Source organism: Monodelphis domestica, chromosome 1, assembly GCF_027887165.1.
Source record: "Monodelphis domestica isolate mMonDom1 chromosome 1, mMonDom1.pri, whole genome shotgun sequence".
NCBI classification, from domain to species: domain Eukaryota; kingdom Metazoa; phylum Chordata; class Mammalia; order Didelphimorphia; family Didelphidae; genus Monodelphis; species Monodelphis domestica.
In genome coordinates, this window is record NC_077227.1 from 661,793,405 (window position 1) to 661,819,137 (window position 25,733).

General features: G+C 39.3%; 1 protein-coding gene across 1 annotated transcript in view; it reads right to left on the bottom strand.

Moving 5' to 3' along the window:
* Positions 1 to 25,733, bottom strand: part of PRKCE (protein kinase C epsilon) — a 693,187-nt gene that overhangs the window by 424,188 nt on the left and 243,266 nt on the right. The window contains 1 exon segment of the mRNA XM_016423091.2: positions 13,927 to 13,990. Within this exon segment, the coding sequence (XP_016278577.1) occupies positions 13,927 to 13,990 (64 nt within the window).

Sequence of the window (25,733 nt, forward strand, 5' to 3'; positions counted from 1 at the left end):
GTTGTACCATTTCCTTCCTCCTCCTCCTCCTATTCTTCTTTTAAAATTCTTACTTTCTGTATTAAAATTGATACTAAATATTGGTTCTCAGGCATAAATAAAGGGCTAGACAACTAGAGTTAAGTAATTTACCCAGGTTCAAGAAGTGGTTAGTATCTGAGGCCAGATTTGAACCCAGGCTTCCCATTTCTAGGCTTGATTCTTCACTGAGCCACCTACCTTGCCACAATGCTCTTGGTTCTAAAGATCTCTCTCCTCTCTCTCTCTCTCTCTCTCTCTCTCTCTCTCTCTCTCTCTCTCTCTCTCTCTCTCTCTCTCTCTCTCTCTCTCTCTCTCTCTCTCTCTCTTTCTCTCTCTCTCTCTCTCTCTCTCTCTCTCTCCCCCCTCCCTTTTTTGAAGCAGCCTCAAACACTCCAATACACACTGTTCTCCCTCCCCTTCAGAGTCTTCACCACTTTTATTTCACAATGCAAAATTCTGCCCTTGACTGTACATTGTTGTCGCTTCATGAGCGCTCATCTCATCTCCATGACTACATTGTGAGCCCTTTGATTGAAGGTGGGGGACCCCATGATTTATAGAGTGTCTTGAGTCCACTCACCATCTGCTTCCCATCTGATGAAGGGATTCAATTGCAACCAGTCTGTCCACATCTCTGGAGAATTTCTCCTTCTCATAATCTGTACCTCTCTCTCCTTTGTTCTACCATAGTATATAATGTCCTTAAGTAAAGAAGGACATTATAGTGTGAGATAATATAGGGGGGGCAGGTGTAAAAGGAGATGAGTGTAACAGGATTTGGAATATTAGTTTCTCTTATTAATTCCTTCATATCAAATTGTTGGTGGAGTTGTAAACTGACTGCAACCATTTTGCAGGGATTTTGAAATTATGACCCAAGGGCTATAAAATTGTGCATTTCCTTTGATCCTGTAATACTACTACTGGGTCTGTATACCAAATAGATCATAAACAAAGGGGAACGAACAGCTCTTGTTGTGGTGGCAAAGAATTGCAAATTGAGGAGATGTCTATCAGTTGGGGAATGGAGGAACAATTGTGGCATATGTGGGTGATGGAATACTATCCTGCCATAAGAGATGATGAACAGGATGATTTCAGAAAAGACTGGAAAAATCCATATGAACTGATGCAGGAAAAAATAAGCAGAACCAGGAGAACATTGTACACAATAACAGCAATATTGTACAATTATCAACTGTAAAAGACTTAGCTACACTCAGCAATCCAATGATCTGAAAAATCCTGAAGGACTTATGGCAAAGAATTCTATTCACCTCCAGAGAAAGAACTGTTGGAGTCAGATGCAGATCAAAGCACACTATCTTTCACATTAGTTAGTTACTGTTTTATTTTGGGGTTTTCGGTTTTATATAAATATTCTCTTACAACAATGAACAATATGGAAGTATATTTTGCATGATATCAAATGAATAATCCAGATCAAATTGCTTACCCTTTCTGAGAGTGAGGGGGGAAGAGAGAGAGGGAGACAACTTGGATCGTATCATTTCAGAAAATGTATGTTGAAAATCATTATTACAAGTAATTGGTAAAATGTCTTTGAATAAAATTATTTTAAAAATTCTTCCATATCCCTGAAAATGGACAACACAACAGACATTTAAACAGTACTTAGCACAATGCCTAGCATATAGTAAGGTTTCAGTAATGCTTCTTAACTGTCTGCTTGAATGTGTACTGAACTGAACAGAAAAGAACAGGGGGGAGATTGACATTGAAGATTGTGATGGAAAAGACTCACTTCACTTCATGCTATTCTCTATAACCTGGGGATTCTATAGCCCTAAAAATTAGCTTGTATTTGTTTCAGATCACCCAAGAAGGTTTTTTTCACTAAATTCAGAAAAAAATGTACTCTGTACCTCCTATTAGAGGAAGTTTAGGAAGGCAGCAAGGTGGCTCAGTGGATTGAAAGTGAGGCCTAGAGAGGGGAGCTCCTGGGTTCAAATCTGGCTTCAGACACTTTCTAGCTGTGTTACCTTGGGCAGGTCACTTAATCCTATTTATTTCACTTTCCTTATCTGTAAAAAGCACTAGAAAAGGAAAATCCCAAATTGGATCCTGAAGAGTTGTACATGACTGAAATGACTGAATAACAACAATAACAGGCATGGTATCTCAGAATGCAAGAATGGCACCAGCAGGATCTCAACAAACATTTATTGCTCAATTAAGCAGTATGGTCAAGAAATAGCACTGAATCTGATGATTAATGTCAAGCATCACCTACGGGGCTAGAAAGAGGCTCATGCAAGATGAGTGAATATGAACCGTGCCATATTACCAACAAAGAATTATATAAAATATTTCATCAAAGAATTGAACTGGAAAGAAGGTAAACTCATCAAGTGGCATAAGTAAGGGATTTCTATAAGTAAGATGGTTTATATATTATTTAAGTAGCCATACAACATAAATAGAGAGGAAAGGAGAGAAAAAATAAGCATTTATTAAGCACCTATTATGTGCCATGAACTGTACTAAATGCTTTACAAATATTATCTCATTTTATCTACAGACTAGAAAAAAAGCCTCCAGCATGTCACATAGGATTCACCTTTGAATAACAGGTAGAAAGACATGGAGAAGAGTTGGCCAAGGATGGAAAGGCATAGCTGGGTTGCATTCCACATCCCTGGATAGAGATGAGATAACCTTGGCAGGAGCATCCCTACAAATGATGTGGATTGTAACTCATCTGGACCTCTTTATCTTATACAACTCTTCCCTGTGTCCTGCAGGCAAAGAGATCTCTGAGATCCCAATCCAATCAAAATATCAAAGTAACATGCCATAGTAAGAAAACAATACAAAATAAGATGTTTTCAAGAGACATCTGATCTTGTCTTCAACACATACACATCACAGAGGTTTATCAAATTGAGAAAGGAGATTAAAGGCAGAGTGTTAATGGCTCTCACTTAAAGACAGTGAATATACTTGATTCTGAAAATGTGAATGTTTCAACAAAGCTGGGTTAATAAGAAGAATCAATATGACTGTCAGCAATGGCCAGCTTCAACTGGATAAAAGAACCAAGTAATTGGTCCTGAAAGACAGCCCTCTAAATCACATCAGATGAATGGAAATGCTCTTTTTCTTTGAAGCTGGCCCACGTGGACACCAACAGCAGTAAAAGATTCAATTATAGTTGACTAAGACCCAGTCTGTGCTAAGCTGAAGATAAGAGTTTCGGGCAGCCCTCGTCTATAAAAGACAGAGCTGGATGTAGCCCAGAGAAACAGAGACCTCAGATGCAATAGGGCACAGATGACTTGTCAAATGTAAACCTAGCATAAAATGTGTGCCTTAAAGGATTGATTCCATCACCAATTACTTTGTTATTACCTGATAGACCAGTTGTGAAGAAGTATAGATGGGGACAGAGGGAGAGGTTATATATGTGTGTGTCCATATATAAATATATAATTAGGTTATTAGGTTTTATAGGTACATATAAAACTCTTCCCTTGTATAATGTAGTGTATATATATGAAATTTGTGTGTGTATGTATATAGTTTATATATATATATATAAATACATATGAGAATTTTACTTAATAAACAATAACACATGTAATATGTATTTTATATTATATTATATAACATCTATTTTATATAAGTAGATACTGTGAGAGACTTTTCACTTCTAGACATTATTTGCACCAGACAGCCTAGAATAGAGACTAGAAAGCTGACCTAGAAGTAAGGAAGACATCAGTTCAAATCCTACCTCTGGCACATACCAGGCATATGCAGCACTTACATTTTTAATGCCCTGGGCAGCCTTCTTAAAATCACAGACAAGTCCAGAGGATTTTCACACCAGGAGATTCCTAAACTAAACAAATCACATGTCTAGAATTGCTACTCTCATCATTAAAAAAATATATATTTATGCTATAATGTTACTATATATGCTGATTCTTATGTTAGGATTGAAGGAAATTGATGATTGGAAAGAGGAATTGACTTGCCCAAGGTCATGTAGCCTGATGAAAATATAAGAATCTGGAATAGAACCCAAGTATTCAGAATGCTCTAGTTCAAGTTTCACAATAGCTTCTCAGCACTTGTCATTTCTATGTTTTAAAAAAAAAAAAAGCTAGCAATGCTTTTGCCATGTTTCTAAAATGAAGTACTTTAAGAGGCAGATAGGTAACACAGTGGATAGAGTGCCAAGCTTGGAGTTAAGAGGACCTAGATTCAAATCTGGCCTCAGACACTTCCTAGCTGTGTGATCTTGGACAAGTCACTTAACCTCAATTTCCTGGGCTTTGCTAAAGAACCTTGGATTCTTAGAATTAATACTGATAGAAGGTAAAGGTGTTTATTTTTTAATAAAATGAAGTATTTTGAAGCTACTCCCAAGTTCTCCTTGCTTATTGATGGCCCCCTCAAACATTCTGCCTTAATGCCCAAGAAAAACAGACTTTGGTAATGATCATAAATCACTTTACTTTCCAAAATCTGAGGAGTCATTTCTCTTATTCACTGGCTAATGGTTGGCAGTCGGTGCTGTTAAGCATGGATGATTCATTTAAAAGGAACTGCTCTGTATCCAGAGGCCATTTGGAAGGAAATGAGTAGTTCTTGACTTATTTCTCAAAGTGTATTTGTAGCCATGCATCTCTGAGACATTGGAAATGCCTTGACAGAGGCTTGAGGCTGTTTGTTCACAACATGCTTTTGTTTCTTAGATGCCTTTATGCAGATCTCACACATCTGGTCTCTCCTGGAACCTCATCCCATCAGAGTAAAAGACAGAGCTGAAACTTGCTAACCAAGTGCTCCTCTCCTTGACCATGGTCATGAGAAGCAGCCAGCATTCTCCAAGACCTGGAACAGATTAGGCTCGCCCTAAAGTGGTCATCCCACCTCATCAATTGCAAAGGAAACTTCCAATATCCAGCTTCCTTCAAGAATGCCACCTTCCTTGTTCCCTAGAGCAGGGGCTGACCTCTTCCCTCTTCTGGACTCTCAAAGCTTTTGGCAGCAACTTTGGATCATCATTTTTAAGATCAGCATCTGCCCAGCAATTTATCATTGGGGCTAGTGAACTGTTCACTGATTTGCCCAGGATTAAAGAGTCAGTGTTTGTCAGAGGCAAGTCCTGGCCTCAACTGTCCTAATGTCCTGTCCTAACTCCAAGACTAGGTCACTATACTTGCTGCCTCTCAAATATACAAAGAGGGAGGGAGGGAGGAAGTGAGGGAGGGAGGGAAGGAGCGAGGGAGGGAGGGAGGGAGGGAGGAAGGAAGGAAGGGAGGAAGGGAAGAAGGAAGGAAGGAAGGAAGGAAGGAAGGAAGGAAGGAAGGAAGGAAGGAAGGAAGGAAGGAAGGAAGGAAGGGAGGGAGGGAGGGAGGAAGGGAGGAAGGGAGGAAGGGAGGAAGGGAGGAAGGAAGGAAGGGAGGAAGGGAGGAAGGAAGGAAGGAAGGAAGGAAGGAAGGAAGGAAGGAAGGAAGGAAGGAAGGAAGGAAGGAAGGAAGGAAGGAAGGAAGGAAGGAAGGAAGGAAGGAAGGAAGGAAGGAAGGAAGGAAGGAAGGAAGGAAGGAAGGGAAGGAGGGAGGGAGGAAGGAAGGAAGGAAGGAAGGAAGGAAGGAAGGAAGGAAGGAAGGAAGGAAGGAAGGAAGGAAGGAAGGAAGGAAGGAAGGAAGGAAGGAAGGAAGGAAGGAAGGAAGGAAGGAAGGAAGAAGGAAGGAAGGAAGGAAGGAAGGAAGGAAGGAAGGAAGGGAGGAAAAACAGGAAAAGAGGGAGGGAGGGGGTAAGGAAGAAAGGAGAGAAGGAAGGAGGGAAGGAAGGAAACTATCATTTACTAAGTACCTACATTGTGCCAGGCACTGTGCTAAGCACAAAGGAGGCAAAGACAAAACAAAATTATCCTTGCCTTTGCAAATCTTACATTCTGTCAGGGGAAACAACATGGACACGTGAATTTAGTGGACAAGGTCAGAGCATGCAGGTTGTATAGTCAGGACTCAAACCCAGTCAGGCTGGTGCTTATCTCAGTCTTCCCATTATCCCCATTAGACTGTACTTCTTTTTAATTGTCTAGTATCTATTAACTTGGAGCCAATAGTTTAAAATCAGATGGGAAGAAAGGCTTCATGAAAGCTAAAGCCTCAAAACCGAACCCCAGAACAAATAAGATGTTATCCAATTTTGCCCTTGTCACTCATTGAGGCACAGGAACAATACAGAGAATACCTCCTCCTGGATTTCAGCTTCAGAATGCAGTATGCTCCTTAGGGCTGGAGCCCCATCACCCTTAAAGAATGCATTTGTGTTGAGGAAGGAAGGGAACACAGTAGGAAGAAATGGTATCTCACAGGAGTTGACTCTAGTATCCATAATATTCAGAGAAGTGCCTGACCTATCTAGGTGTGGAGAAGACACTGAAATGGACCACTCCCCTCTTGCCAGAGAGCCAAAGAAATTACTGTCTGGAAGGAGAAGGGAAGGCTCATCTCAAAGCACAACACCTCAACAATTCAAACCTAATGGGAACATTTTCCTTCCATGGCCACACAGGAAAGAAAAGAAGGAATGGAAACTACCCAGCTTCAATCAAGGGAAACCAAGGGTCCTCCACAAGCAGAGAGATAGAGTATCTGAAGTTTATCTGATAATTACTTAAGAGCCTTCAGGTCACCATTTGGGGTATTTTTGCTTCCTATGCCAGAATTAAGGGCTAAAAATGTGTAAAACTTAAATTTCTTTCTTAGCCGTAAAAATTCTTTGGGTTCTCAAAGATAAGAGATCTACAAAAATAAAGTTGTGTAATATTTACAAAAATTCCTAATTATTGCATTACTAATTATTAACAGCATAGGCTAATGGAAACAGCAAGGAGCTGGAAGCTAAGAGCCCTGCGTCCTGACTCAGAGGAATATATCCCCAGAAAACAACATGATCATGGTATTAGAAAGAATGATATGAAAGGCATATCATGTCACAGGAGAACAAAGGCTAATTAATGTCCATAGCAAGAAGGAATAATTGACTGTCAACCATATGATATTGGACAAGGCACTTAATTCTTAGTTTCTTTAATTGAGCTCCATCCATTTCCATACTGCCAACTAACTGCCTATATGACAATTCCATTTAGATTTCCATTGGCATTGAAAATTGAACATGTCCAAAATGGAAGTCATCATCTCCAATATTCCTATTCCTATTTGGTTAGGGAGATGAAAGAGTGATTGAGAAGATAACGAACGGTACCTTTAACAAAAACAAAGAAAATCATCCATGTTATATCTTAATGATTACTGTGTAATAGATGAAAATGCCATAATTATAAACTAAATACTAGTTTATGACCAAAGAAGGAAAATTGGCACACTTATGAATAGTGTTTCTGTCGGCTCTACTATTGCCAAAGTTAACTGAAGCCCTAGGCTCAGTAACAATTTGTGGAACAATTAGAGGCTCCTAGAAAATAATGTTTGCAATCTACAAATTTTCTCTTTTGTACCAGGGACCCTTATTCACTAAACTCACTAAATATTTTCATACTATTTTCTGTTCAAAAGAGAACAAATTAAAATGATATCATTTAGACAATTAATAAGTTTAGATACTATATGTAAAAAACCTACTGATGGATTTGCTGATAATTTTTCCTACTATAGTTGAGACAAACTTTGAAAGATTCCTATTATATCATGTTATCCTGAAAAAAAGGATTGTATGAAAACTTTTATTAGCCATCTTATTTTTATCTCTCACCTTTTTATTTTGTAATGCCTTCCCTGATAGCCTGCTCCCAAAGATGGAACTGATTTCACTCTCATCTGATCTCACAGAAAATAATGATAATAATAAAAGCTCACATTTATATAGCAATTATAATATGCCAAGCATTATGCTAAACACTTTACAATTCTCTTATTTGATCCTTAAAATAACCCTTTGGAGTTTTAAGCCTTTCCCAAGAGTGTTGTTGGGAGGTAGATACTATTATTATTCCCTTTTTATAGACAAGAAAACTGGGGCAAACATATTAAGTGTCCAGGGTCATAAATATCTGACAACAAATCTGAATTCAGGTCTTCCTACCCCTAGGCCCAGTGCTCCACCTAGCTGCCTGAAAATCCTCTTAGACACTTATCTCTGCATTCATCTGTGCTATTTTTTCCAGTGTACTGTCTTATCTGGTATCTATTGACTGGGAGCTAATGGTTTAAAATCATATCTGACCTCAAAATTTTAAGGTACCTAAGGGCAAGGACCCAATATTTGTAACTCCTCTGTCCCCTACCAGAGTAACAAATACTTGTTGAATGATGCTGAATGAAAATCTTACTTCTTCCATGAAACTTTCCATAATTCCTCCACCTATGGGCAAAATTTCTCTGCTCTACGAAAGCTCATAACACCATGGATGCCATTCTTCCATTCTTTCATGAACTCAACATAGTCTGTCTTGTTTTATAGTCATGGGTACATATAACTTATCTCCCCTAGCAGATTTTAATAATCTCCTTTATCCTTGTTGTCCAGCACCTAAAATGCAGACTTAGCCATAATAGGAGCTCTTTATTGAGCTCAACAAAAAGAATGGTAAAGGAATTAACAACATAATTTTCTAAAAAATCATCCAAGATACACAACCTCTATAAGTACAATTGTCATATATCAATCCATTAAGACCCTAAGTGGAAACATCCTCCAGCTAACAGAAGCTGCAACATGTCTGTAATTTAATTGCCATGTATAAGAGCATTGCCTGAGGCTCAGGGAACCTAAAGGATTTGCTTCTGCTCCACATTTAGCCAGAGATCCTCGCTGGTAAAGGGCAGAGACAGCATTTGAACCCAAGATTTCTGACTCTAGGTCCAGCTGTCAGGTATTCTACTAAGCTGCCTCTCACAATTGTCTTAGACTGCTAAAAATAACATTCCCTTCAGCTTTAGAGGACTGAAGACACCCAGGCTTTGCAACAAATTAAAAGAAAAAAAAACTGTTCTGAGCACAGTAGAAAAGAGAGAGAGGTATTATGTACACACCTTCAGTTGAATACATTCTGCCAAACAACTGCATATTTATATACGCCCTGTTGTTTGGGAATATAGCTGGAGCTTTTCTATTCCATGGCCATTTGTTAAGCTAGCAGTGTTGACTTGAGTTAACTATGAAATGATGACAGAACAAAAGAGCTAGGAAGAGAGCAGAACTCAGCCCATAGCGCGGTCCCTCTTTGCACAGAGTGGGCTCATTGGGGTCTCTCATTGTGTGATGTACACTTGGATTTTCTACAGGTATGCATGCAGGCATGTGTGTATATACCTATAGCAGTAGACATATAGATATATCTATAGATATATGGATATTGACATAGATATGGATACAGATATAGATATTGATAGATATAGATTATAGTTATGGATAGATATATATGGATATAGATTAGCTATATATATGGATATAGATTAGACAGATATGGATACAGATAGATATTAGACATAGATATGGATATAGATACATATGGATATAAATTAAGTATTCATAAGGATATAGGTACAAATATAGATAAAGATATAGATCAGATATAGATATCCAGAAAAGATCTCAAAGGCCATCTGGTCCAACCCCCTCACTTTACAGACAGGGAAATCAAAGCCCAAGGATGTTAATTGACTTGCCTATAGTCACACAGTCAAAGATCATCTGGCACAGCCCTGTCCTTTTACAGATGAAGAAATCAAGGACCTAATTGGTAAAGAGACTTGCCTAAAAGTCCCACAGGTAGGATTTGCTCACATCTCCAAGGTGGGATTTGAACTTGGGTCCTCCTCTGCTTCCACAGTCTCTGCTTTTTCCACCACAACACAATGACTCCTTTTCTGGCATATAAGAACCTATCTCATTCAGTCATCTAAGACATTTGTCCACAGTTAGATAAAAGATAAAGGTAAAAAAAGGTTTTATCTGTTTTTACCCTGTGTTTAAATCTAAGTCCGTTTATAGATCAGTAATTATACCCACTCCACCCCCAAATGTTACTGGCTCTCAGCTTGGTCTTGCTGTCCTTTTGCAAACAAATCCCATAGTGGGCACACAGGGCCTAGAAGTTCCTGATCAAGTGGAATGGATATGGAAAAACAAACAGAAAATAAGGAGACTGGATGCTAAGTTTAAAAAAAAAAAAGACAAAGTTCTCTCTCCTGCCCATTGCTAGGATCTTGATCTAGACTGGGATTTTGGAAATAGCAGCCTGCCCTCCCCCCTTCTGTTCCCAACCCCCCCCCCACACACACACACCCTCACCCTCCCACCCACCACCGTATGCTGAAAGTTTTCTTTTCTGGAAAGTGACACCTGCTGGCTCTTTGCTGATTCTAGCATCTGTCAGCATGTCCAGGGCAAACATATTTTCATAAGATGGAAGAGATAAAAATTCACAAAGAACTGAGCCAAATAAAAATTGTCTTGGCCATTTATATGGCAATGGGGAGTAGGAGCAGGAATGAAATCAATTGTTGGTAATTTATTTATTTATTCATTCATCTGCCTGTCTTTTCCCTACAGTTATGAACAAATATGTTTTCCCTATTGGTCAAGTAGATCTAGCCATTCATTGCTTTACGCAAAATTTAAAACTCTGCCATTCTATTTGATTTTTCAGGTTCCCAGAGTAAATATACAGCCAACTATACTAGCACAGTTTCACGGCACAGAAAATGTATATGTAATTATCTACTTGACTGCAGCTTACACAGGGAAAGAGTGATTAATTTTACATGTCTGATATTTTGCTAGAGTCTAAGTTCAGACATCATATAGGAAACTTTAGTTGACTTAAAGTGATGGGGGTATGGGGAAATGGGGGTGCACAGAACCCTGATCAGCTGCACTCAGTTTTTGGGAATCAATTACAACAAAATTCTTATTATGGAATAATATAGAAGGTAGGGGAGGCTAGGTGGCTTAATGGATAGAGTACAATTGTCATATATCAATCCATTAAGACCCTAAGTGGAAACATCCTCCAGCTAACAGAAGCTGCAACATGTCTGTCACTTAGATAGAGCCCCGAGCTGGAGAAGAGAGGTTCTGGGTTCAAATGTGGCTCAGACACTTCCTCGCAGTGTGGCCCTAAACAAATTACTTGACCTCCATTGTCTAGTCAGTACCCCTATTCTGTGTGGAAACAGTACTTATTATTAATTCTAAGAGGGAAGGAAAGGATGTATATATATATATATATATATATATATATATATATATAATGTGTGTGTGTGTGTTGTGTGTGTGTGTATTATATATATATATATATATATATATATATATATATATATATATATATATATATATATATATATATATATATATATATATATATATATAAGTTAAGTCAGCAAGGCCAACTTCAGCAAAGAGTAAAAAATACAAATAACTGAATCAGGTAAGAATGTTAAAGTTTACAATCCATCCTAAATAATGGAGATGTGTTAAAAATGTGATTAATTCTATAATGATTCCTCACCTGCCCCACCGTCATCCCCTGCAGTCACTGAATTACTCTGAATTAATACAACACATGTTGAAAATTATGTGATTAATTAGGCAAAGGAAAATCAGTAGACACCATTGCAAGTGGCATCATTTGTCCAGATTCCTTTGGGAAACTTCAGTCTGTTTTCTTTCCTTCCCCTTACAACTATTGACATAGAATAGTAGGATTTCAAAGCTTGTTGAGAACCTTAGAATCATTTAGTCCCCCTCTGCCATTTCTCCTTATTTAACAGAGGGGCAGAGAAGTGTACTAGATGGGTATAGGAGCCGGAAGACCATGATTCAAATTCAGTCTCTGATACTTACTACCTACGTGACTGAGCAAGTCATTTCATTTCTTTTTTTTTTTCTTATACATGAGGAAACTGATTCTCCAAGATGCAAAAGGGTTAGACTTACACAATGACTTAGTAACAGAGCCAGAACTGGATCCTAAGTGTTCTGAGGCCCAAGCTAGAATACTGCCCCACTAAGGTAGGATGCTTCCATAATCCTTTCACTCTCATTCCCCTTGCAACTCTGCTCTTGACTTACAGAATTCAAAACCACGTCTCTGCTGCTGTCTCATTCTGAAACTTCTCCCAGCACTTCTCCCAGAACCTTCTCTCAGCAAGTCTCCTTACCCAGAACATTCAACCATTTCTGTGGCCTTCTCAACCTGGAATATCGTTCAGTAAGATACGACTTTTCCCATTAGTGAGTTCCTGAGGCCTCAGTTTTGTGGATGGGCCCAAGATGGCTTTTATTCCCCTCTCAGACCTATTCCTGATTTTTGGACTTCAAACTGCTCTGGGCATTTTCATCATCCCAGCTCCCCAACCACCATCATTTTTCAACTTCCTTTTTATAATGTTCTCATTTGAATATAAGTTCCTTTGGAGTAGAAACTGTTTTCTTTTAATTCTTTCTTCTTTCTTTTCTTCCTTTCTTAATCCTTATCTTCTTTCTCGGTACCAATCAAGGTTAAGTGACTTGCCCAGGCTCAAATAGCTAGGAAGTATCTGAGGGCAGATTTGAACTCAGGTCCTCCTGACTCAAGGTCTGGAATGTTATCTCCTGTTACTGTTACTACTTAGTTGTCTCTGTAGAGACTGTCTTTCACTGAGATTGGGTCAAAGGAAATAATTAATAAATGTTTGTTTCTTTCCTCCTTCCTTCTTGCACTTCTACTTTCTCTCTCCCTCCCTCCCTCCCTCCCTCTCTCCCTCTCTCTCTCTCTCTCTCTCTCTCTCCTCTCTCTCTCTCTCTCTCTCTCTCTCTCTCTCTCCTCTCTCTCTCTCTCTCTCTCTCTCTCTCTCTCTCTCTTTCTCTCTCTCTCTCTCTTTCTCTCTCTCCCCCCACCCCAACCCCCCATCTCTCTGTCTCTCAGAGATGGAGATTATGTGAGTGTCGTAATCTATGTCTATGAATTTAGTTATCACAGCCTGGCCTCAAACACTCTATCAAAATTGACTTTGAAGAAGGGTGCTGAGTCTTCTGGGACTTTCCCATTTCGGTATCAGCCCAATTCTTTAACAATTAAAAGTAATTCACTGACACTTGGCTTTTTCTTTGTGACAATGCAACCAATACCTCCTATCCCTGGTCTTCAGGAAGAAGAGGAAAAGACAGCCCAAATAATCTTAATCCCTAAACAGTCTATAGCCCAATTTACTCTTCCAAAGAACCTTCTGGTCAGACATGCTTATCTAGAGCAAAGGTGTCTGTCTTTGTTTGACATCATTTCCTTGATTTTATTCTCTCTTCCAATATAAAACTTCAAGTGTTAAAGAGCAAATAAATACCGAAGAGACCCAGGAAATTGGGAATGGAAAAGAGGGAGAATAAAGAAACCTGGAGCCAGGAAAATGGCTCATTTTCCATGAGTAACTGGGACTTTTCTCTACAAACCATAAGGTCACGTATAAGATGAGGTCAGTTCATTTGCTCCATAAGGAATGCTTCTACAGAAATGTAGATACAGATACAAGGATGTAGCTAAGATGTTGATGGCTTAGTCATTTCACTTCTGAATACGCAGATGCTCCAAACACAAAAACTATGAGTATAAACACTAAGAAATGGCCATTTTATATAAGTCAGTCTTATAAAGCAATACCAGAGTTGCTGCTATTTCCATGAGTTTCTCTTGGTAGATTACTAGATCACAATAATGCCTATTCTCAGAGATAGAAGAGAGATAACTTTTACCTTCTGGTATACAGATCTTAGCATTTGAATACATCATTTTTTTAACACATCAGCTCAGTAGCATTAAATATTGCTGTATCAGGTCCTAGAAAGGTTGAGGACAAAACCTTGCACCTTTGAGACACACCAAGTCAAAAGCAGAGCAAATAAAATGCCAAGATCTCTTACCTTCACCTGATGACCCAGAGAGATCGATGATCACATACACTCTTCCTTCTGGTTCCAGGTCAATCTGCAATTAAGAAAAGAGTGAGGACTCTATTAATGAGCTTTTAATAGTTATTTGATATCACCAACCATTTAAGCTCAGAGAAATTGTAATAAAAGGCATTTACATGGACCTTGATGGCTTGCAAAGCACTTTCATATAATATGTTATTTGAGTTTGAACAGCACTGAAAAGCAAGCATTTTATATAGCATAATTTCTATTTAACAGGTGAGGAAATTAAGGCATTGTGAGGTTACTAAGTTTCTTGGTTCTGATCCCCAGAGCTAGTCGGTATAAGAGGATGGATTAGAGTTCATATTGTTCTCACTCCACATCCAATGAACTTCCTGCCATATTATGATGCCTCTCTCAGGACCATCAAGGATTTTCTGTGTGCCCAAATCTGTGTCAAGGGCTTTAGGATATAGAATAAGGCATATACCCCACACTCAAGAAAATTCCACTATTGCAGCAGTTAGATAGCACAGTGGATAGAGTGCCATACCTGGAGTCAGGAGGACCTGGGTTGAAATCTGCCCATGGGCAAGTCACTTATACCCCATTTCCTAACCCTTAGCTTATCTGCCCTAGAATTTGATACTATTCTAAGACAGAAAGTATGACAGTTACTTGGGGGGGGGAGGAGGAATGGACATTTCACTGTTGGTTGAAGGAGAAATGGGAAATTTCATGGAGATTCTAGGAGGCAGAAGAAAAAGGAAATGGAATTCTAGCTGGAAAAAAGCATACATGGAGGCGGGAATAAGCATGGCATGAGTGAGACATGGCTGGAACCCACAAAATGAGAAATCTCCTGCTGCTCCAAAGAGAATATTTCACTTGTTTTCCAAAGTTCCGACTCAACTTCTATGAGGGACATTGTTTTAAAGAAGACAAGGGTCAGTGAGCTTTAAGGTTGGTGCATGATGCACCAAGGATGCTTCTAGAAACACTGAGACATGTGATGTTGATCCTCCAACTCTAGAGGCCCTTCTCTATATCCCAGAATCAGAGGATTTCTGAGTTGGAAGGAATCCTAGCAGCTATGTAGTCCACTCCATATCCTAAAAAGTTCTGTTTCTCTAACATACCCAACTTTCATCTAGCTTTATTGCTCAGAGACTTCCAGGGAAAGGAAACTCAGTAATTCCTGTAGGCAATCTATCCCATTTTTGTAAAGCTGGAATCATTAAGAAGTTTTTTCTTACTAAATCTAAATTTGCCTTGATGTCCTACTCATCCTTCATTATTCCAGTCTACATTGATCCCTCTACCTCTCTTTTCTGAATCCCTATAGCAATTAGGCTGTATCAGATATCATACATTACTGGATTACATTCAGTCTTGCTTGTTCTCTAATTATTTCATGTGCATTAGCCTTGATTGCTCAACTAGCCTATTAGGCTCCTGAAGGGAAGGAGATATGTAGTCTCTTTTTTCAATTCAATTCAACAACTACGTATTAAGCCCCTCCTTATGTATACCAGGGCACAGAGGATAGTGCTGAGAATTAGGAAGACTCTTCTTGCTGAGGGCAAATCTGACCTCAGATGATTACCGTTAACAAGTCACTTAACTATACACCTCAGTTTCCACCTTTATAAAATGATCTGGAAAGGAAATCATAAACTACTCCAGTATCTTGGCTAAGAAAACTCCAACTGGGGTCACAAGGAATCAGATACAACTAAAAACAACTGAACGATAACATATATATACAAGGTGTTGTTATGCTAGCAATGATACAAAGATGCCTCAAAGAATGAATGTTCTACTATGGATATACAATGTTTCTATGCCTGTTTATAGACAAAATTTATACAAAGTATTCTGAAAAGGAGGAAGGGCTCCAAGAGACTCAGGTAGATGAGATAAAATAAAGGTTGTGCCTTGAAGGAACTGAGAAAGTTTATGCATAGAAGTATGAAGTGAGTGGCATTTCAAACATGGGGCCATGTGCATATGAGATAGGAGATGATATATCATGTATGGAAAACAGCTATCAGACCACTTTGAATGGAAGGGTAAATGTGACCAAATTTTAAAGGGTTTTTAATGCCAAGAAGAGGATTCTGTTTCTAGAGGCAAAAGGGAACCACTGAAAAACTTTAAGTAGTGGACTAACATAGTAAGACATGGGTTTAGGAGCATCCATATGGCAGGTGTGTCGAAGACCAATTCAAGAGGGAAGAATCTGGAAGCATCTTCCCTTAAGTCCCCTTCAAGGCCAAGACAAGATAAAAAACAGGACCTTAGGACATATTGATTAATCAGGTCATGGAATGCTCTGAGGAGATGAAAATGGCCACAGCCAAGGATGGAATGGACAATGTACTCCTCTGTCATGATGGGCACAGACTGAAATTAACCCGAATCAGAATCATACCCCATTGTCAGTTCCATCGTCCAAAAAAAAAAAAATAAGAAGAAAAAGGAAGTCCAGGGTACTATTACTAGTCAATAAAATGGCCTCTATTGAGGCTTCCCAAATCTACAGTGTGAAAACCACAAGGCATCTGCCCCCTTTAAAGAGATCTTTGGTGAACAGGGAATTTGACTCTTTAAATCCAGCTGTTTTCCTCAAATCCAATATGAACTTCAATGGAATGAACTTATGAACTTGAGGAATATGGGTAGAATTGTTGGGTCAAAAGAGAAAGATAGGCTTTAAGTCTGAAAAAAGAGAAGACTGTGGTACCCTAAAAACCCTTTTTTTTTTTCATTAAACCAACACAAAAACTACCAAAATTTTTTGTAAAGGAAAACGAAATAAAATATTAAATTTGCTTTTCCCTCACAAAAGCTTTGTTTAACACTAAGTTCTAAACATCTTATGTAGAAGGAGAAACAAACAGCTTTTCTATATTAAGGGTTTGGGATGCCTGGGGGGAGATACAATTAGCAGGATTATCTAAACCTTATCCTTCCTACATAGAGGTCAGAAGAAATACCTCCTCCTCCTCCTTGAAGCCTTCCTTGATTCTTCTGATCAGATGCAGAGTTAATGTCTATCAGCATCCACCCTCTAGGCTCTCTAGGGAGTCATTCATGAAATCTATACTGAGTCAATTGCAAAATATCTGCCTCTACAGACCAGAACCAGACAGATTCTGTCCCTACTGAAGGATTCAACTAGGAATAATGTGGGCTGAAGTGTCCCAACAAATTCTGCCAAGTAGCTGTGAACAATCAGAAAAGTATGGAAGCAATAACTAGTTGATTAGTATGGGGCCACCTTTTGGATAAGACATATGGGTTGCTTAGATTTACAATTATGAGAAAACTCCTTACATCACATAACCTAACTCCTTCCAGTTACACAGGGCTAGGTTCAAATAATGGTCAATTTCCACAATCATTGCTTTCCTCAGAGCCTGTGAAAAAGAGCAAAATTTGACCAAGGGTTTTAACATGTCACTAGCAGCCCAGGTACAATTTGGTTTACTCTCCCTGCCTCCAGTGGGCAAGCACAGTGAATCATGACTAAAGTCATGCAGACCAAAGTGGACCGTGGTACAGTGACATCAGCCAAACAAGTGACCCCTTCCTCATTACTAATCAACATAAAAAGCATTCCTGAAAAGCAATTACAACCTCCCTACCTTACTTACCTTCCTACCTTCCTTCCCGACTTATACTCCCCACTAGCTAATTCTCTATAATTGCACTCTTGCTAAATTGTCTTATAATAAAACTTGTTCCCTCATCATGGAGTCCCTGAGCTGTCAAATTCTTTAGACAAGACCCTAACTTCAACATGATCATATCAGGAGGGGGCTGCTTTTCCAAAAGCCTGGGATCAAAATATTTTGTTCATTTAGAAAGTGGATTGTGGAATCCAAGTAGATGGAACTGTATAGATCATCTGGTCTAGTCAACTCTCTTGGTTTTGGTTGTTCGTCTGTTCTTAATAACTCTAACTTTCTGTCTTGGTATCAATTCCAAGACAGAAGTGTGGCAACGATAGGCAATCAGGGTTAAGTGACTTGCCCAGAGTTGCACAGTTAGGAAGTATATGAGGCCATAGCTGAACCCCATGTACTCCCAACTCCAGGTATGCTGCTCTAACCAGTGTTCTACCTAGCCTCCCCTTCAACTCTATTTTATAAAGAAGGAAAGTGAGGTCAAGTGCTGGTAAAGTAACAAGTCAAAGATCACTGAGATAAAAAAGAGTAGACCCAGGATTAGAACCCTGATCCTCTGACTCTGAGTTCAATCCTCTTTCCACTAAACGGATATTCTCTGCTAGTCCAAAATGGCAACATGAAATGGACTTATGCCTTCTTAGGTCCTCCTTCGTCAATGATTCTTCACTTTTTTATTACTGATTGCATAAATCAATGACTCATATGAAGCAAAGAAAGAAGCATTTGTGATGGGGGCCGGTAAGGGTGCTAGAAGTGATGGTAAAGGAAAAGAGTCATTGACTAGAAGTGTATTAGGACATTCACATTCAAGAAAGTATTTTGAAAACATCTTGACAACAGCTGTGGCTGCACTTTCTAAATGGGGGGGGGGGGGAAGAGGGAGAGAGAGAGAGAGAGAGAGAGAGAGAGAGAGAGAGAGAGAGAGAGAGAGAGAGAGAGACAGACAGAGAGAGAGAGAGAGACAGACAGAGACAGACAGAGACAGAGAGACAGAGAGAGAGAGAGAGAGAGAGAGAGAGAGAGAGAGAGAGAGAGAGAGAGAGAGAGAGAGAGAGAGAGAGAGAGAGAGAGAGAGAAAAGAAAATTAACCAAGCTGAAAACAAGTTAGATATACATTGCAGCCCATTTGGGCAAATATAGATTAAGACTCTATACTGACTTGTCCGGCTAAATGAAGGTATAAATGAGAAAATCATAATAATGTCCAACCTAGGGTAATTAAACTATTTAATATGACTTTTCCAACAGAGATCACTGGACAAGGGACATATAGATGAAGGAGGGTGAATATTTCTATGCAACTCCATCCCTAAAGCAGTCTAATCACAAGTCCTATTCAGAGAAGATATCAGAACAAAATACTGGGGCCAAAGAGTGAATCTGGAGCCAGTTTGGCTCTGTGACCTTTGGGTCTATCTATATGACTTTAAACAAGTTACTTCAATGGTTTTCAGTTTTAAATAGAAAATAAGGGGCGTGGTGGATTAGTTAACATCTAAGGTCCCTTCTTTTAAAGCTTACCTTCTGACTTAGAATCAATACTAAGTATTAGTTCCAAGTCAGATGAGCAGCAAGGGCTCAACATTTGGAGTTAAGCTACTTGCCCAGGGTCATAGAGCTAGGAAGAATCTGAGTCTAGATCTAAACCCAGGTCCTCTGGACTCCATACCTGGCTCTCTCTCCACTGAGCCATCTACCTTCCCTATCTCTTCTAATTCTAATATCCAAAAACCTAGAAAAAAAGTAATTGACTCTTACTCCCTCAGGAAAGAATATTGGGAGGATTAATTATAATTTGCTTGAACCCTTAGCCTCTACGTAATCTTGACTACAGTGACAACTAAATCTAGAGGGATATACCAGAAATAAACCCACTAGAGTGAGCTTCTTTACATACAATATTCCTTCCCTGCCATTTCTTTTCTAGTCATCATTTTCATCTCATCCCAACATTGGACTCCTCCCCTACAAGCCTCATTCCCCCCTCCATTGAAAATCTTTTACCTTATCCATGCCACTTTTTTTTAAACCCTTACCTTCTGTCTTAGAAGCAAAACTATATATTGGTTCTAAGGCAGAAGAGTAGTAAAGAATGCAGAAAGGGGATTAAGTGACTTGGCCAAGGTCACACAACTGGGAAATGTCCCAGATTTCAACCCAGGACCTCCCATCTCTAGGCCTGGCTTTCAACTCACTGAGCCACCCAGCTGCTTCCTCTCCATACCACTTCTTAACCATCTCCATGGATTTCTGTGTAAACATGGCAGCAGTATAGACACAGGACTCTACCTCTCCTCATCTCCTACCAATATACACTACCTCAAAAGGCCAAAAAAAACAAATTCATATGAACAAAGGGACTCCACAGTAGGGCAAACCATTGAAGGTATATGGGATTTGGGCATTTCCACACTATAAGGGAGTGAAGTAGCTTCCACCAAAATTCGAGCTGATCAACCCTCCCCCCTACACACACACACACACACACACAAAGCCAGTGTGCTAGAGTCAGACCCAGTTCACTAGAATCAATGAATAAGTGAGGGGCACCTCTAGAGCAAGTGAGGGGCACCTTGGCAGCTGACTAAGACCACCAGAGATCTACCCCTGAGAGCAGCTAGACCTGAGGCCCCAGCAGGTTGAAGAGCTCAGACCTTGGACATGCATGGAGATAGCTCAGAGAAGGGCAGCAAACAGTAGAAGCTGCAGAGACTGGAGAGGTGGCCTCAGGCAAAAACCATACTCCTTAGCTCCTTACACAGCCCTCCTCACTCAAACTTCTGACTGGAAAGGAAGGAAAAACCAGCATAGTGATGGCAAACAATGCCCAGGAAAAAACAACTTCCCAACACCAAAAAGAGCAAGAAGAAGGCATTGACCCTGGATAATATTTATGGTGGAAAAATTCAGACTACAGAGGAAATGGCAGAAGAGGACATACAAATAAATGCATCCAAACCTTCCCCCCAAAATAGAAATTGACCATTAGCTCTTAAGGAATATTTAAAACCAAGCAAGAGCTAGAAAAAAATCACAAAATGTAAAATCAATAATTTTGATTACATCAAATTAAAAAGTTTTTGTACAAACAAAACAATGCATCCAAAATTAGAAGGGAAGCAACAAGTTGGGAAACAATCTTCATTACAAAAACCTCTGACAAAGGTCTAATTACTCAAATATATAGAGAGCTAACTAAACCAATTGTACAAAAAAATCAAGCCATTCTCCAATTGAAAAATGGGCAAGGGACATGAATAGGCAATTTTCAGTTAATGAAATCAAAACTACTAATAAACACCTGAAAACTGTTCTAAATCTCTTATAATCAGAGAAATATAAATCAAAACAATTCTGAGGTATCACCTCACACACAGCAGATTGGCTAGCATGACAGCAAAGGAAAGTAATGAATGCTAGAGGGGGTGTGGCAAAGTTGGGACATTAATGCATTGCTGGTGGAGTTGTGAGTTAATCCAACCATTCTGGAGGACAATTTGAAACTATGCCCAAAGGGCACTAAAAGACTGTCTGCCCTTTGATCCAGTCATAGCACTACTGGGTTTGTACCCCAAAAAGATAATAAGGAAAAAGACATGTACAAAAATATCCATAGCTGCATTCTTTGTGGTGGCAAAAAATTGGAAAATGAGGGGATGCCCTTCAATTGGGGAATGGCTGAACAAATTTTGGTATATGTTGGTGATGGAATACTATTGTGCTCAAAGGAATAATAAAGTGGAAGAATTCCATGGGAACTGGAACAACCTCCAGGAATTGATGGAGAGTGAGAGGAGCAGAACCAGAAAAACATTGTACACAGAGACTGATACACTGTGGTACAATCAAATGCAATGGACTTCTCCACTAGTGGCAATGCAATTTCCCTGAACAATCTGGAGGAATCTATAAGAAAAGCCACTATCCACATTCATAGGAAACACTGTGGGAATAAAAACACTGAAGAAAAACAACTGCTTGAATACATGGATCGAAGGGATATGGTTGAGGATGTAGATTCTAAATAAACATCTTAGTGCAAACAACAACATGGAAATAGGTTCTGATCAAGGGCACAAATAATACCCAATGAAATTGTGCTCAGCTGTGGGAAGGGTGGGTGAAGGGAAGGGAAATGAAGTGATTATTGTAACAAAAAAAAAATTTAATTAAAAAAATTTTTAAGTGGAGCTTGTGAAAAAGATGGAAGAATTTTGGCAAGAAAAATGGGAAAGGGTTCAAAAAGAAAATAACAGTTTAAAGGACAGAAACTCCCAATTAGAGACCAAAATTAAACAGCTGGAAGTCATGAAAAGCAGGATAGACCAAAACAAAAAGGAAAATCAAAAGATTATAGCAGAAAACCAGTCTTTAAAGACCAGAATTGGGCAATTGGAAGCCAATGTTCTCACAAAACAGCAAGAATTAATAAAGCAAAGTCAAAAGACTGACAAAATAGAAGAAAACATAAAACATCTCACTGACAAGATGATAAATCATGAAAACCAGTCTCAAAGAGACAACTTGAGAATCATTGGTCTACCTGAAATCCAGAAACAAACAGAAATCTTGACATCGTACTACAAGAAATTATCCAAGAAAACTGCCCTGATGGTCTTGAACAAGAGGACAAAATAGACATTGAAAGAGTTCATAGAACACCCTCTATACTAAATTCTCAAAAGACAGCCATCTCCATGCTACCTATACTCCTCCCTCAATGCCCCCCATTAATCACTTTGCACCTTGTTTGCCACAAAACTGTCCAGCAACCTTCATGTATGCCAATGCAAGCATCCCTGTCTTTCTCGTGCCCTTTTCTAGTTCCCCTTTAAGTACTATCTTCCTTCTATAGAACATAAGTTCCTTGAAAACAGGGGATGTCTTCCTTGCCTATATTTGAATCCCTGGGATACAACATTGTATCTAGAACATTAGTTATTGTTGAGTCATTTCAGTGTCTGATTCTTCATGACCTCATCTGGGGTTTTCTTGGCAAAGATACCACAGTGTCTTGCCATTTCCTTCTTCAGCTTATTTTATAGATGAGGAAATTGCAGCAAAGGGATTAAATGAGTTGCCTAGGATCACACTGCTAACAAGTGTCTGAGGCCAGAATGAAATTCAGGAAGATGAAGCCAGGTTCCACATTCTATCCACTGACTTGCCCAGATTCATTCAGCTAGTAAGTGTCTGAGACCATATTGAGCACCGAAAGATGACTCCAGGCCCCAGACTGTACCACCTCGCTGCCCCAATTGTTTAGAGACTACGTTTAGCATCCGCCTCTGTGTCCATTCAACCCTAACTAGATCATGAGCTCTTTAAGGGTGAGGTCTTGTTGGTGCAATCTCACCTTTGTATCTCTAGCTTCTACCTTATCCAGTACATCAACAGAGTAGGCTACATTTGAATATTTGTGGAACTGAATTGGATTGAATTGATCAAGACATTTATAGGCAAAGCTAGTCTGGAATTTGGTAATGAAGCTGAACCCACATGTTGCCCCTTTTATGGAAGCTTTCTCAGGCCCAATAAATCAGTGTCATAACAAGAATGGGAGACAATGATCTCCAAAAAGCTACAATACATATAACATATATACATGTCTGTGTATACACACACAAACACATAAACATTTCCCTCCTTTGACTCCATCCATTAGAAGAGCATTATTTAGCTTCATACTTTATGCCAAGATCAGGAGGGAGTGCTGATGAGTGCAAAAATGAGAAATCCATCTCTCCATTTACCGCTCAACATTTTCAATTATAAGAGGCATTTCCTAATCACCTCTCAGCAATTTGTTATACAGTCTCCTACATGAGATTGTCATATATCTATATTCCATGTCTCTCTGCCAACAGTGAGATCTATATGTCCGTAGATCACATCAAATTTGAACCCAAGACCTCCCATCTCTAAGTCCAGTTATCTAGCCACTGAGCTATCTCACTGCTCTGCAAGTGACCCAACACTGTTTGTCTTCATTTCCTCATCTTTAAAATAAGCTGAGACAAACATTCCAGTATCTTTGCTAAGAAAACCCCAAAGAGGGTCAAGAAAAATTGGATACAATTAAAATGACTAAATAACAAAAGATCATTATCTGCATTTTACGGATGAGGAAACTAAGGGAGAGAGAGGTTAAGTGACTTGCTCAGGGTCACACAGTTGGGAAGTGTCTGAATCAGGATCTGAATTCAGATCTTCCTGATTGACTGACTCCAGGTCTAATACTCTATCCATTATACAACCCAATAGTAACTTTTTGCTTTCTTTTGTAATATCAAAGAATAATGTTACCTTTTAAACTCTTATGTATCAGCATGTGGTTTTACACAGATGTTGTTCTTTGGAAGAAATCCAAAGCATTATAATAATCATTGGGATAAATACAAACTCTTCTGCTTGGCCTGTCAACCCTTCACAGTGTGAATCCAGCTTACCTTTCTAGGTTTACTGAATATTATTCCCCTTCACACACTCTGTGTTCCAAGCCAGCTTGGCCTATTCACTGATATTCAAACTCAATATTCCATTTCCTGCCTCCCACTTATCTCAATATTCTCCTATAACACCCCCACCCCCACCTCTGCCTCTTAGAATCATTGGCTTCTTTCAAAGTTCATTTCATAAGCTATCTCCTACAGGAAGCTTTTCCTAATTCCTTAATTATTTTTTTTAACCCTTACCTTCTGCCTTACAGTTACCATTTCCAACAGAGTGGTGTGTTAAAGCCTAGGCAACTGAGATTAAGTGACTTATCCAGGGTCACACAGCTAAAAAGCATCTAAGGCCATGTTTGAACCAAAGACCTCACATCCCCAAGGCTGACACTATCCATTGAACCACTTAGCTGCCCCATTAAATGTTTACTGGTTGATACCTCCAGTTACTGTGACTGTCCGGATTCCTTAGTTATTAATGATCTTCACTCCTCATCTTATGTTCCATTTATTTATCCTAAAGGGGTAATATACTCTTTAGTAGAATGCAAACTCCTTGAGGGCAAATGCTGTTCTTTATCTTTGGATTCTTAGCACCTACCTCTTTAGTTTGTATGGCGTAATTACTTAATAAAAGCTTGTAGGAGGTAGGAAGGAAGGAAGGAAGGAAGGAAGGAAGGAAGGAAGGAAGGAAGGAAGGAAGGAAGGAAGGAAGGAAGGAAGGAAGGAAGGAAGGAAGGAAGGAAGGAAGGAAGGATCCATTACAAGCAAGATGCAGACCAACAATAATAAACTGAGATCAGTCAAAGTCAGGTTTTTTCCTGTCCCCTCATGGAGGTAGAATGGCATTAGAGGGAAAATTTTTTTTTTTATATTGGTTCCCCATTTCCTAGTTAAAAGCAGTTATGTTCTCTGAAAATCAGTGTCCACAACTAAAAGAGGGCCAATATTCATATGACCTATCTCAGCATTTAGCAGAATCTACTAGCTTCTAGAACTAAGTAGATTGCTCTGACCTGAAGAGAAGACGCCATTTAAAGTGAGGCAGAGAAAGCTTCAAATAAGATCCCCAATTCTTGGAATAGTTAATGGTAAGTAAATAAATGGGAATGAGGGGTTGTATTTATTGAAACACTCCTATGTAGATAATTCAGCTCCTCCACTAATCAGTAATATTGGTGGAGTTAGGAAACGCTCCTCTGATGGTTTTACTACTTTGCATAGTCTCTCAAGTTAGATGTGGCCTGCCACACATATGTATTTTTTTTTTGAGCCCCAGGTCAAATGTGTACAGACAGGACTGGATTCATAATGGCCTAAGATGGTTCTCTAAACTTGGTCAGTTCCTGCTTATCCACTGAGAGGCAGATTTCAACATATGGGCCAAAGTGTGTCCAATAAAACATGTAGAAAGTAGTGCCACAGCGCATTGTTAAGCTAGTCTGTTCCTTTATCATTCAGGTGAAATATCTGAGGCTCTGAGAGATACCACTCTGAGGAGGACCTTCACACTGGATGGTGATGAAAAGGCACCCTCGTCTCCTCTCCCTGTCCTTGAGATCCAAAATGCCTCACTCTGGCTGCCAATATCCCCCACTATGATCCCTCCTCAGGGCTGGCATCCCCATTCGAAGCCTCAACCACAAAATCATCCTATCTCTTCATCAAC